The following is an 11,951-nucleotide window of genomic DNA, read 5'->3' as shown; positions in this document are numbered from 1 at the left end:
CCCCGAAAGAACGAATGATTCCCTCGTCGAAACAGCTGATATCTCCACGCCAGATTCGACACGTTCGACCCGATGGACTACACAAAGTTTCCACCCTTGGTCAGTTCGTCACTGCAGCATCACACTGGTAGCACTATTACTAGAGTAGAGTACGTGCGTTGAGGTTCCGACTACCATTACTAGCTGGATCGGTGATGATGAAAGGTAGGAGGAGGGCCTTCACTCGAGCCCATAAAAAATTACCAATAATAATATAATAAGCAAAGGCAAAAGAGCACCAAATCCAAGATAGATTGATAGGCAGATGCGGCTGCGCCGCAGATGCCAAACATTCATTAACCACGGCGGCCATGTCGACGCCGCCCGCCCGCCCGCACTGTGCCCAACTGTCGACGAGCCGCACCGTGGCTGGCGCCGATTCCATCTTCCATTTCGATCCGGGAAAAGAAGCTAAGAAAAGATGAACAGACGAACAGGGGGTGAAATTCAAGAGCACGATTACAAGGAGCACAGCTCACCGCTAGCATTAACATAGTACAAAAGACTGGCTGAAGGAGGGCCGATCGAGGAACTAATTAATTAATTAACATCTTCGTCTTCTTCTTCTCTAATTAAAAACAGCTAATCTTGGCGGGCGGGCGGGCGGGCGGGCGGGCGGTACGTACGTACGTCGTGCTGAAGGGTGGTAGGGGACATGAATAGCCGGGCGAATAGGAGTGGTAGAAGGGTAGAGGTACTACGTGGCCATGGATTAACCTTGTCTTGGTCTTGGACTTGGACTTGGATTGGAGGCAGCGCCGGCCGGCGAGCTCACCGCTGCTGGCTGCTACAGGCTCAAGTTGAGGTCCAGCTCCTCGGCCTCCTCGCCGTTGTTGTAGTTGCTGCCGCCTCCGGAGGTGAGCGTGGTGGTGGTGCTGGCCGGCGAGGGGGTGGTGGCGGCCGCCGAGGCGGTCGGGCCGTGGCAGCCCCGCCTCCAGTTGAGCATGTCGATCAGCTCGTCGCGCCCGGCGCCGGGCTGCTCGGCCGCGGCCATCATCGCGCGCTCGCTGCTGCTGCTGCTGACGGCCAGGAGCTGCTGCTGGTGCGCGGCGGCGAAGCGGGACACCTGCTGCATGCCGCTGCTGTACAGCTCGCCCGCCGCCGCCGAGGACGCCGACGCTCCCTGCGGCGGCGCGTAGTACTGGAGCCGGTCGGAGCCGACCATGATGGAGCTGTGGGAGGCGATTGGGAACGTGGTGGGCAAGGCCGCGTAGGCACGGCTGGCGTACGCGTGCGCCGCGCCGCCAGCGCCAGAGCCGGCGTAGGCCCCCGAGGCCGTGGCGCCGGAGGAGTTGGGCGGTGCGGCATTGGCGTGGAGGTGCGCTGAGGAGGCGGGCGGCATGTAGAAGTAGGGGTTCCAGCCGATGCTGCGCTCCTTCTTGTGCGCGTTCTGGTGGCCGCCGAGCGCCTGCGACTTGAGGAACTTCTTGTTGCAGAAGAGGCAGGGGAAGAGGCGCACGTCCTTGCCGTCGACGCACGCGCCGTCGCCGCCCGCCCCGGCTCCCCCGTCAGCCTCGGCGACGGACTGCGCGGCCGGCGCCAGCGTGAGCGAGAGGTCGGCCGGCTTGGACGGCGGCATGGGCACAGGCACAGGGGGCGAGTCCATGTCCATGTGGCGGCGGCGGCGTTGGATTTGTGGGCGATTAAACAAGGTCGTGGGAAAGGATATGATTATATCCACAAAGGGGGAGCGAGGAAGGGAGGTCGGGGGAAGCGAGCGTGCGTGCACTGGAGTGGTATGTATGGTTCGGCCCAGGAGAAAGGCGATGGTTTGTTTTTCTATATATGGCAACGGACGCAGGAGAAGAAGTGGAGTAGCAGCAGCAGTTCAGCAGTTTGGCTAACTGATGGGGGGGCTACTCTACTGTGGCGGGCTGGCTGAGTGCGCCATTTCCTTTCCTTTGGTTTCTTTTTCCACCTTTCCGCTGCTGATAAATTATTATGCTTGTCAAGTTGAGTGGCAGCCTCTCAGCCCTACGACTCTCACTTGGAAATGCTAAACTGTAGTACCACAAATGCCATGGTTATCAAAGGAGATGTAGTGGGATTCTGTTTACGGTACCACAGACACATACACACACACACACACGAGTGGGAGAAAAGAAAGGACTTGGAAAAGGAGGCCAGCAAGCAACTGGTTGGCTCCGGCCGGTGGTGGCTCGTCCGTCGCGACGGTGGTGACGCGAATATATGCTCGCGCCCAGTGGGCGGGGCCCCGGCGTAAGTGGGATTGGGCGGCCATGGGAGGCCGCGGCCACATGGTGGCGCGCCACTGGGGGGCTGCGCGCGCACTGCTTTCACGCAACACGCCATTACCACTGTAGCGCTCCGTGAGGTGTGTAGTCCAGCTACAGGAGCAACGCTGCCGCCGCGGCAGGACACAGGAGTACGTAGCCAGGAGCCAGGACGGACGGAGGAAAGGCTGCGTGATTGGAAAGCGCCTCTCCGTGTGGCACCCTTCGGGCCATCCGTTTCGTGCCATATTTGGAGTTCTCGGCACCCATCGCTCAAACCGGAATGCAGGAATTAAAATGGGATTTACTACTACTAGCACTACCATCTGGCTCACTCACCGACCTTTCTTCTGCTAGCTGCTGAACGATTAGGTACGGAACTCATAAAAAGAAGAAGGACCCCGTACTGTTCGTTAACATCAGGTAATGAAGACACTGACAAACAAGTCCGCCAACCTGCGTGCTCAGCCAGTTCAGGAGTTGGTTTGGAGAGCAAGTATACGTACTTGTACGTCTCCGCAAAGCGCATTACAAATAGAGCAACTTAAAAACTATACGTATATAGAGAGCAACGAATTACTAGTAGATAAAGCATACCGTACGTATTTATCTCTGTTGCGGAACATGGCCGGCAAAGTAATATAGTAGCAATAGTATTTATTTATCATCGGTGGCTGCATGCAGTCCAGCAGACCATGTGCCACTTTCCACTTCTAGAGAAGGAACCAACGTCTAGTCCAGTTTCAAGCCATTGACACCACCACTTTTCCCACCCTAAACAGCGATGGTCACATGTACCAGATGTAGCAGCTCCTATATTAAACTAAACTAGTGAGTGTCACCGCGGCGACCCGGTCTGCGGTTGCTTGCTACCCCCTTGAACCGTGACAGAGGAAAAAACAAGGGCAGCTGGTGCAGCAGCGACACGATTTTTTATTTCTCACCCTCGCCTCACCTCAGAGAGATCTGGTTGGATCCGTCGCGCTGTCACGTCCGCCTCACGCTTTTGTCCAAAACAGGGACGCGCCCGTCGAGTTTCCGTCCGGAAAGGACAGGTTTCCAACTCATCAAAGTGAATGTGAATTTCTTCTTGTGTATGGGCGAATTTTGGTTTTGGCGTTCCGGAAAGTGGACGTGGAGAGAGTGTAACCAGGCCCGTCTGGCCGTCTCACCCTCACCTCACGTCTCACTGGCTCAACTGGTCCTTGGAACTTGTTGTCCGTAATAAACTAACTCACTCCCATTGTCTCCTTCACAGCTAGTTACTCCATGCTCGGGATACGTGAACTGTATTGTTACGGTGAAAAGAAACTGGCAGGTTCTTGTGAATACTCTCCCTCTCTCTCGCTCTGCCGATTTCAAAGTAGTAGGACTTGTCCATCGTCAGTTCATCACCGGCAGCTCGTAGGCCGCGCTACGCACGCACTGTGAGAAGCAAGAAAAAATGGCAGAAGAGCTGGAGTCCGGGCAAAGAAAAGTCGACGGAGAGGGAGAGGAAAAGACTAGCGACGTGACCTACTAACCCCAATCAGCACGCACGGTGAGGGAGGGAGAAGCGAGACATGGCCGGGAAACAAACGAGTTACCTCATCCGGGTCGAAAAGATGAGACGGAAAGGCTAGCTAGCGGCACTGGCCGTGGCCGCCCCCATATGAACATGGCGACTACTACCACTACTACCCATCATCACATCAAACAACAAATGTAGTAAAAGCCACACTACCACTAGTAGCAACGTCGCATAATTGATCACCCATCCATCTACCGCGCGGCGAGAGAGAGAGAGCGCCACACGGGTGGGGCCGCATGCACAGTGGATGCCCCGAGCACCGCGTAACTAAACACGAAGCGACGCGCGAAAAGCCAGAAAGCGAGACAGAACAAGACGCGGGTACAGTCCGGCGGTAGTACGAGCTCGTCGATGGAGGGACAGACACGCATCACCACCACCCAGCCCGGCAGCGATGGATGCGACGAGATATTTACGAGCTCGCACCGCACGGAGTGATGTGATATTTCTAGTCACAGGGACTAATAAAAAAGACTCTCCAGTAGAATTTTTTTCTAGTTCCTGTAAAAAAAGTCCCTCATATTTGGTTCCCAGGGACTTTTTAGCTAGTCTCTGGGACTAAAAGTGACTAAACCAAACACCCCCTCGGAGAGCGAGACGAGCCGCGTCTGTGGCCTAGTGGGCGAGGAGGCCCTCTGGCCTGGGGTGGGCAGAGCGGCGCAGGCAACACGGGAGGCAGCCAATGGGGAAGAGACACGTCGGAGGAGCGGGACGCCGTGTGCCCTGGGACACGCAGAAGAACCGGGACGGCATCTTGCGCGGCTGGGCAGGGCTAGTTGGTGCAAGAGGCAGAGGCGGGGCTGAGACTGAGAGGGACGGTGGCGGAAGTGACCCACTGGCGGAAGCCCCGGCAAGCGGAGGAGGGGGAGTTTATGGGCGGCGGGGCCCACCGGGTTTGTCCCGTTGCGCTCCATGGCTACCATTTTCTCGCTCTAGTTCCAGGTGGTCCTTTTTTCCTGTGGCATGGCAGCGGGGAGGACGACGACGACAAGGTGGTGGTGCCCAACCGGACATGGCATGGGCAACGGGGCTGCGCCCTGGACGCTTCGCTTGCTTGGCGCCATGGGGTAAAAATACGATGCTGGAGGCCTCCGTATAGCGTACTCACATCCCCGCCAGACGGAGGCGTCAGCTTGGGCATTGCAGGATGGAGTGTCTGGCTGGCTGACCTAGATAACCAACCGCTGACCCTTTTCTTTTTACACATACACAGGCTGCTGTTGCTCAATGAAACCCGTGCAGAGAGAGTTATCAGAAGAAGAGAAGAAGAGAAGAAGAAAAGAGTTGCTACACAATTACTCCACGTGTAGACACAGTGACCAGGTTGTCAGGCAGATGATTATTGGTGACTACTACTACAACTAGTAAAGTAAAAGCAAAGAACATTTGTTACCACTCTGTCAAAAGAGGAGTTGCTACTCAGTTGCTAATTCTTTTTACAAGGAGGCTGCTGTTGTTGATCAATGAAACCGGTGCACAGGGAGTTACTCCCTCCGTTTCTAAATATAAGACTTTTTAAAGATTCAGATACATACTACATTACGGAGCAAAATGAGTGAATCTACACTATAAAATGTGTCTACATACATCAGTGTTGAAATCTCTAAAAGGTTTTATATCTAGAAAAAGAGGGAGTATTGTAGAAAAAAAAAGGAGGAGTTGCTACTTAATTAGTCCACGTGTAGACACAGTGACCAGATTGTCAGGCAGATGATTATTGGTAAGTACTAGTACTAGTAAAAGCAAAGAACATTACTCTGTCAAAGTTCATTACCAAGAGTACGGAGATACTTGCAGCAGAGGAAAACAGCTCCGTGCGTCTGCTAGTAGTACGTAGTATAACGGTACTAATATTTATTGACATCTCCACATTCAGAGAGATAAAATCAAATAGTATATAGTGTAACTGGGATAGATGGCTCGACTGGGAAACTTTCTTTGTTGACATCATAGTCCCCATTACTCTTTCAGAAAGATGCTGCTACTACTACTGCTGTCTACGCAATCTGTCTCGAGGGAACTCTACCAACAGAGAGAGCATTGACTATTGGGAAAACGAGACCTGGCCGTGCCAAAGCACTCTCCCTCGCACTGAGTGCACGTAACAAACAAACAACAAATGGAGAACGGAGGGGGCCAACCGACTGAATAGACAGCGAACAAATAAACAGCAAATCTTTCCCAGCAAGGCTTTGGGTTCGTAGTGGAGGCGGGGAGAGGGGCATCTCAGATCTGCGCCCCAAGGCGCTAGGGGGGATAGGGGACCGCGGGATCGCTGAGGGAAACCGACCTGTAGTGTCAGGTACTATGGCCGGCCAAAGGCTTTGATGAGTGGCAAACAATCGGCACATGTAATGGCGCCAACCATTCCTGCAGTTGAACTGGCGTGGCACCAGCCACCACCGCTCCCCAGGACCACGCACGCCAAAGGACAGGACAGCCGCGATTACTACTCCTGTGTGCTAACCAATCTCTGGAGATTCCACCCTCGCGTCGACCAGCTCGTACTACTGCTGCATATAGCAACCATGTGCAACTTCCGTGGCCTGGAGCGGATAGCAGCGCTCTCTAGGGTCAGCCTTAATTTGTTCCTATCCTTTAATAGCTGGGTCCTAAGTGTATGGCACAGTGGGTGCGCGTAATAAGTTCCTCTACAGAGAACAATTGTCCCGCCCCTTTCATGGCTCTGCCTCACTTGATGAGTGAGTCTTGTCATAGGTGGGACTGTATACTACTCTAGTATTATTTAGTTGTAGAGTACAGGGTCCAGGGTCTAACTTTAAATAGTATCCTATCTACTAACTCCATCTCAAACTCCAGAAATATCTATAGCAAGTATTCAAAGGAACACCCTCAAAAAAAGTATTCAAAGGAAACAGCAACATAAACATCGAGTTTTTTTAGAGAGAAAAAGAGATAACATGAACATGTAGCTGATATTGAACTGCAGGTGCAAGGCATGCTGGTGAACATAGCATAATGGCTTTTTCTTGTTCACAAAAGTGGAAATGCCTAAAGCAGATAGTACAGGTTCGACAGTCACACAGCAACCAGGATAGACGCAGGATATCAAAAGGAAATCCCGTTTGCTGGAACTAAATAGTGGCAGGTCTGCAAGTGGCATCGGCGAGAGAGCGTACCTAAGCAACAAGTGGCAAAGGTCATCTGTCCAAGTTTCGTACAGCATGTCCGCGTCAGTTCAATTGAGTTCACAGGGGCACCTGCTATCAGTATCTCCTGCTGTTCCATGAGCCCAAAGTAGAAGACGACTTGACATTGCTGGCGACGGCACCACCACCACCACCACCACTGTTTGCAACAGGGCAATCACGGGACCAGTGACCAGCCTTACCACACTTGAAACACCCATCAGATGAGGTTGCTGAACTTAATGCCCTCCCGCCTTTGTCAGAGTAAGGATCCGAAGATTGATTCGGGCAGTCCTTCGCCCAGTGGTTCTCTTGCCCGCATTTGAAGCAGCCCGAAGAGCTCTTGCTCATGCTTTGGTTGGTGGGGGTAGCGCCAGCTTGATATGGTGATGAACCACCTTGCAGTGGAGCAGCTGTCCTAGGCTGCTGCTGATCGTCACACCATTTGAAAAAGCCACAAGAGCTACCTCCCTGAGAGATTTGCCCCCGGTCCAACACCAAGAGAAAGACATGAGATGCCCGAGTTATCAGGAGTGATACAACAATTATCACCAAAATAAAGTAAAGGGTAAAGGGAACAAGGAATATCATGGATTATTAAAACATAGGTGATGGCATCCTAGCATCAGTTGCTATCCACAAAGATGCAGATAGCAAAAAAAATGCTCCACTACGACAAAAAGATCTACTGCATATAGGAACTGCCATAATATCTCTTTAAGCAGATTTTGTTCACCAACAGATCATTTTGGGTAGTTTCGAATCATGAGAATAAAATAAAGAGCTACATAGGCAACAAGCACATGCTGTTATTGTTTACTCCCTCCATCCCAAAATAAGAAGTTGTACTAAAGTTAAGACACTTATTTTGGGGCGTAGGGAGTACTATATTAGTACAAACCATTTTTTACACAAACAACAAAGAATGAGGATATTTATTTGGCTGCCAGTTGCATTGCATGACAGGCTGTGGAAAGAGTGCTCCAGATACCATGAAAGAAAAACACGTCAGCCATGCATACCCAATTAAATGCTATCATGCCAATTTAAGATTTGGAAAGCGTGTATTCCAGATACCACGAAAGAAAGCATGTCGGCCATGCATATCCGGTTAAATGATTATCATGCCGATTTAAGATGGTACAGAAACCACTTCCTCGTGATCGAGAATAATTGAGTTGAACCCAAATGACCTAGTTGCTCAGTCATAAGAACAAAAAGGTAACAAGATATGAAGATATGAACCGCATTAAAACGTGAATCTGTTCTGTTGCCAACTAAATCTTAACTCATAACTGCACTCTGCAACTGTGACCATCACACTGTCAACATCTTCTATTGGAAAAATATGGAATATGCGGATGATATGATAGTCATGAATCATGGCCACAAGATAAAGAGTTATAAATGCCCAAGTAACTATGCACGTCAACACAGCAACTTCCAACCGTAAGAATTGGTATAAATGATATCTTAAGTAGATGACATGCTTTGTGGCTTAATACTTATTAGCAGGAGAAAATAAGCACCGAGTGTTCAGTATAACTTGATATTAAAAAATCCGCAGCATAATGTGGATATAGTAAAATATAAAGCACACAACCATGTAATCAAAGACAGAAAGAAATTAAGGTTGGGCATAAAATGTCCAGATGAATGAACCTGAGCTGGGCACCGATAAAACTGCCTCCCAACATTAACTCCCGCCTTTGTTGTGAGAATTAAGCATGTTCCAGCACCACAGGAACAAGGCATATTCACAATTGATGCATCTGACTGAAAGCTTGTGCTGCTGCGAGCATTAGCAGCGCCTGGAGATGGAGCATCACACCACTCAAAGAAGTTGCAACCTCCATTGTCCTTATGGTAAAAAATAACATCAGCACCACAGGTACGTTAAAATAAGAGAAACAAAAGGAGACAAGAAATAGCCTTCTTTCTTCACTACGGAATGAAATCTCCAATTTAGGTTAGCCGAATGTACAGGCATGCGCATATACATCAGCCAACAGAACAGCCCTTTATTGATTTGCACTTTCCAAGATTAAATTAGACATTTGCAACATGACAATCATAACTCTGAAGGTGAAGGCAAACAAACATACTCGAGAAATGCTGGAGGTTGGTTATGGACTAAGGGCAACAGACACACATTACACATGCATGACTGCAAATTTGGCCAAAGAAAACTCAAACAACAAGCTCACTTCACGCATTTATCCAACAATTTCTCAAGTATGATGTGCATCTAATGTTCATAAAATAAATGCCGGGGAGTTAGTGCAGCCAGTGGAAAGGTTTGGTCTACCAGATTCAGCAGACAGCTCGGGGATATGCAGAAGAAAAACAGACCAGAAACTCTGGATCAGGGACAGTGCAACCGGAGCAATGGCAGGCGCAGGATGGGGATCTCTTGAAAATCAATACTGACGGCGCTTTCAGTGCGGCAAATGGCAGAGGAGGCTGGGATTCGTGATTCGGGACCGACTGGGAACAGTTAGAGGTTATGGAGCTGGGTCTATTCCTCGGCTGGCAAATGCACTACAGGTGGAAGCGCATGCGTGTACTGAAGCTTTGAAAGCTGCAGCGGACTGGGGAATGACAAACATCATACTGTAGGCGGACAGCAGGAATCTCATCCAGGCGATGTAATCCACCAATTTTGATCTGACATATGAGGGTATTATCTTTAGAGATTTACATGTGTTTGCTAGACTTAATTTTACCACGGTTTAATACTCTTGTGTGCCTAGAGGTTGTATTAAGCTAGCTCATGACCTCACTGCTGTCGGGGCATGTGGAAACAATCCCAGGTTTCTGTGGCTAGAGAACCTGCCACCTGATGTAAGCTACGTTGAGGCCAACACGTTTGTTGTGCCTGAGTGATAATGGAATTGGTGTTCCAGCTCAAAAAAAAAAAGGTTCCACGCATCAGGATTTCATTTGTACTTTATAAGGCTTAGTATTTAGCATTAGTGGTGGCCTAAACCTTGCATATTTTACTTTTCTTTAATAGGTTAACTAATTGATACTTATTTTAAAAAGCAAAACAGAAAGAATTTAAGACACTCTGTAAAATGCCTTAGCGAACTGGATGCTAGAGGGAATTGTCCCAATACAACAGAAATGGCAGAAGTTAACCTAAGGCAGAGACAAGGGCAAATCAGGACCGGAATCGTTCAGATATCACTTATTCCATATCCTATTCCAAGGTCTTTTGGGGTTAAGTGTTTGGGAAAGATAGTGCAAGAAAAGAATACCTAAGCTGATAGCACCAGTAACAAATATAGATCAAATTTATTAAACTAATGAATATTCAGTCAGATATCAGGTGAAAATGGTGTTACACATATAACACTATTGCTAAAAAAAATCCATATCACATTGATAAACCACCATACATGTCCAAAATACAGCAATACAGTTCAGAAGCCACGACTCAGAATCACATAACAGAGGCAGACAAACTTGAAGACTAAGGTAATCAAAATGGATGTAATATTTGCCTAGCCCGGGTAGAGGAGATGCATTTTAAAATATCAGAATAATGACTATATGTAGCTTTCAGAGACGGATTCTTTGGACAGTCCAATGAAATACTTGGATATTGCTCACATAATAGACAAGCATTTAAAAGCTACAGAGATACGCCACGTGAAAGAGGCCTGGCATTTGTCAATGTTATTTGCTTTTGAACTTAAAAGCGGAAACCTAAAATATGTAAGTCAAAGAGTAGGCAATTGACAGGGTGCGACAACAAAAATGAAGCTAAAAACAAATTATGTCTATACATCCACCTAAGAATAGGAACACATCTTATATGGTCCATCAAGCACCCATGACAAAACTACTCATGCAGCACACACAAGTTAATTGACTGCTGCTGAAGGTCTCATCCTAACACGACACCGAAATTGAATGAAACAGATGTACTACATCTTATTGCAATAATCATACTGGTGCTCAGCAAAAAACAAAGAAAGGATGTTCTTCTAAACCAAACTATGATGGGCATTAAGTCGGCCACCACACCATACTGCTAACTGGGAAAAAACAACCATGTTTGCAAAACTAACTTCTCCAAATTCTATAAGAAGCAACTCAGTAGGCCACACTGCCAGAATACTACTATCTTTGATCAACCAGCATGGAGAAAATTTTGTACGAAGATATGCATCATAATATCTAAACAATGTTTTATTTCTTAGTAAACGCTAGTACGCTACACAAGATGAATGCAACATTATTACACAGTGGTGAAGCTAGGACTCAATAGCAGGAGAAGTAAAGATTTCCCGTGAACAATGGTAAGCACATCGGAATTGATCAATGGTAAAACTATAAGCTGTACTAAATGCGAGTGAACTTGGTTTTGGAACAAACAATACATGCAATTGATTTTGTAACAAACAATATTGTTACATCTCCAGACGACCATTGCACTTGGTTCAAGTTCACTATTTACGATTTTTGAGTTCTGGGCTAGCTCAGGGAATCCAAATCACAAGACCACATGGGCACATTGCATTACAAGTACAACTCTCCGAAATGCACAAGGTAACAGGATGATGCGATTCAACAATGAGGGCTGATACTCACCCGCGTGGGACACCTGTAGAACTTGCGGCCGGGGTTTCTGGGCGTGCTGGAGGTGAGCACAAGGCAGATCCCAGCGCCGCAGGGGCACGCCTTCTCCTCCACCTCCCCGCCCGCATCCACATAGCCGCCGCCACCGCCGCCGATTCCGCCCCCTACGCCGCCCCCACCACCGCCGATTCCGCCTCCTACGCCGCCGACACTTGCCTGCAAGGATTGGGGGCACTCTCTCGCCCAGTGGCTGGTGTCCCCGCACTTGAAGCACGCGCCCTTGGTGATCTGTACGCCGCCGCCAGGGGAGACGCCTGGGACCTTGGAGCCGCCGGGCCGCTTGTGGGCGAGGGTTAGGGTTTCCTGCTGCTG

The 11,951-nt window shown here is 49.1% G+C and overlaps 2 protein-coding genes across 2 annotated transcripts; both read right to left on the bottom strand.

Moving 5' to 3' along the window:
• Positions 1 to 269: 269 nt before the first annotated feature.
• LOC123123111 (zinc finger protein GIS3) lies at positions 270 to 2,185 on the bottom strand. The gene has a single exon (XM_044543556.1). The coding sequence runs from the start codon at positions 1,649 to 1,651 to the stop codon at positions 827 to 829; it is 825 nt and encodes a 274-aa protein (XP_044399491.1). The 5' UTR covers positions 1,652 to 2,185; the 3' UTR covers positions 270 to 826.
• A 4,575-nt stretch (positions 2,186 to 6,760) lies between these two features.
• On the bottom strand, positions 6,761 to 11,951 carry LOC123123110 (DNA-binding protein HEXBP; the record flags this gene model as incomplete). The annotated part of the gene is given in 3 exon segments (XM_044543555.1): positions 6,761 to 7,463; positions 8,655 to 8,852; positions 11,592 to 11,951. Coding segments are annotated over 3 exon segments (951 nt in total), but the record flags the coding sequence as incomplete, so codon positions are not given.

Source organism: Triticum aestivum, chromosome 5D, assembly GCF_018294505.1.
Source record: "Triticum aestivum cultivar Chinese Spring chromosome 5D, IWGSC CS RefSeq v2.1, whole genome shotgun sequence".
Taxonomy (NCBI): Eukaryota; Viridiplantae; Streptophyta; class Magnoliopsida; order Poales; family Poaceae; genus Triticum; species Triticum aestivum.
This window is presented reverse-complemented; position numbering and strand designations above follow the sequence as displayed.

Bases quoted from the DNA above. Each gene is read 5' to 3' on its own strand.
- LOC123123111 (XM_044543556.1), bottom strand. From the start codon at position 1,651: ATGGACATGGACTCGCCCCCTGTGCCTGTGCCCATGCCGCCGTCCAAG.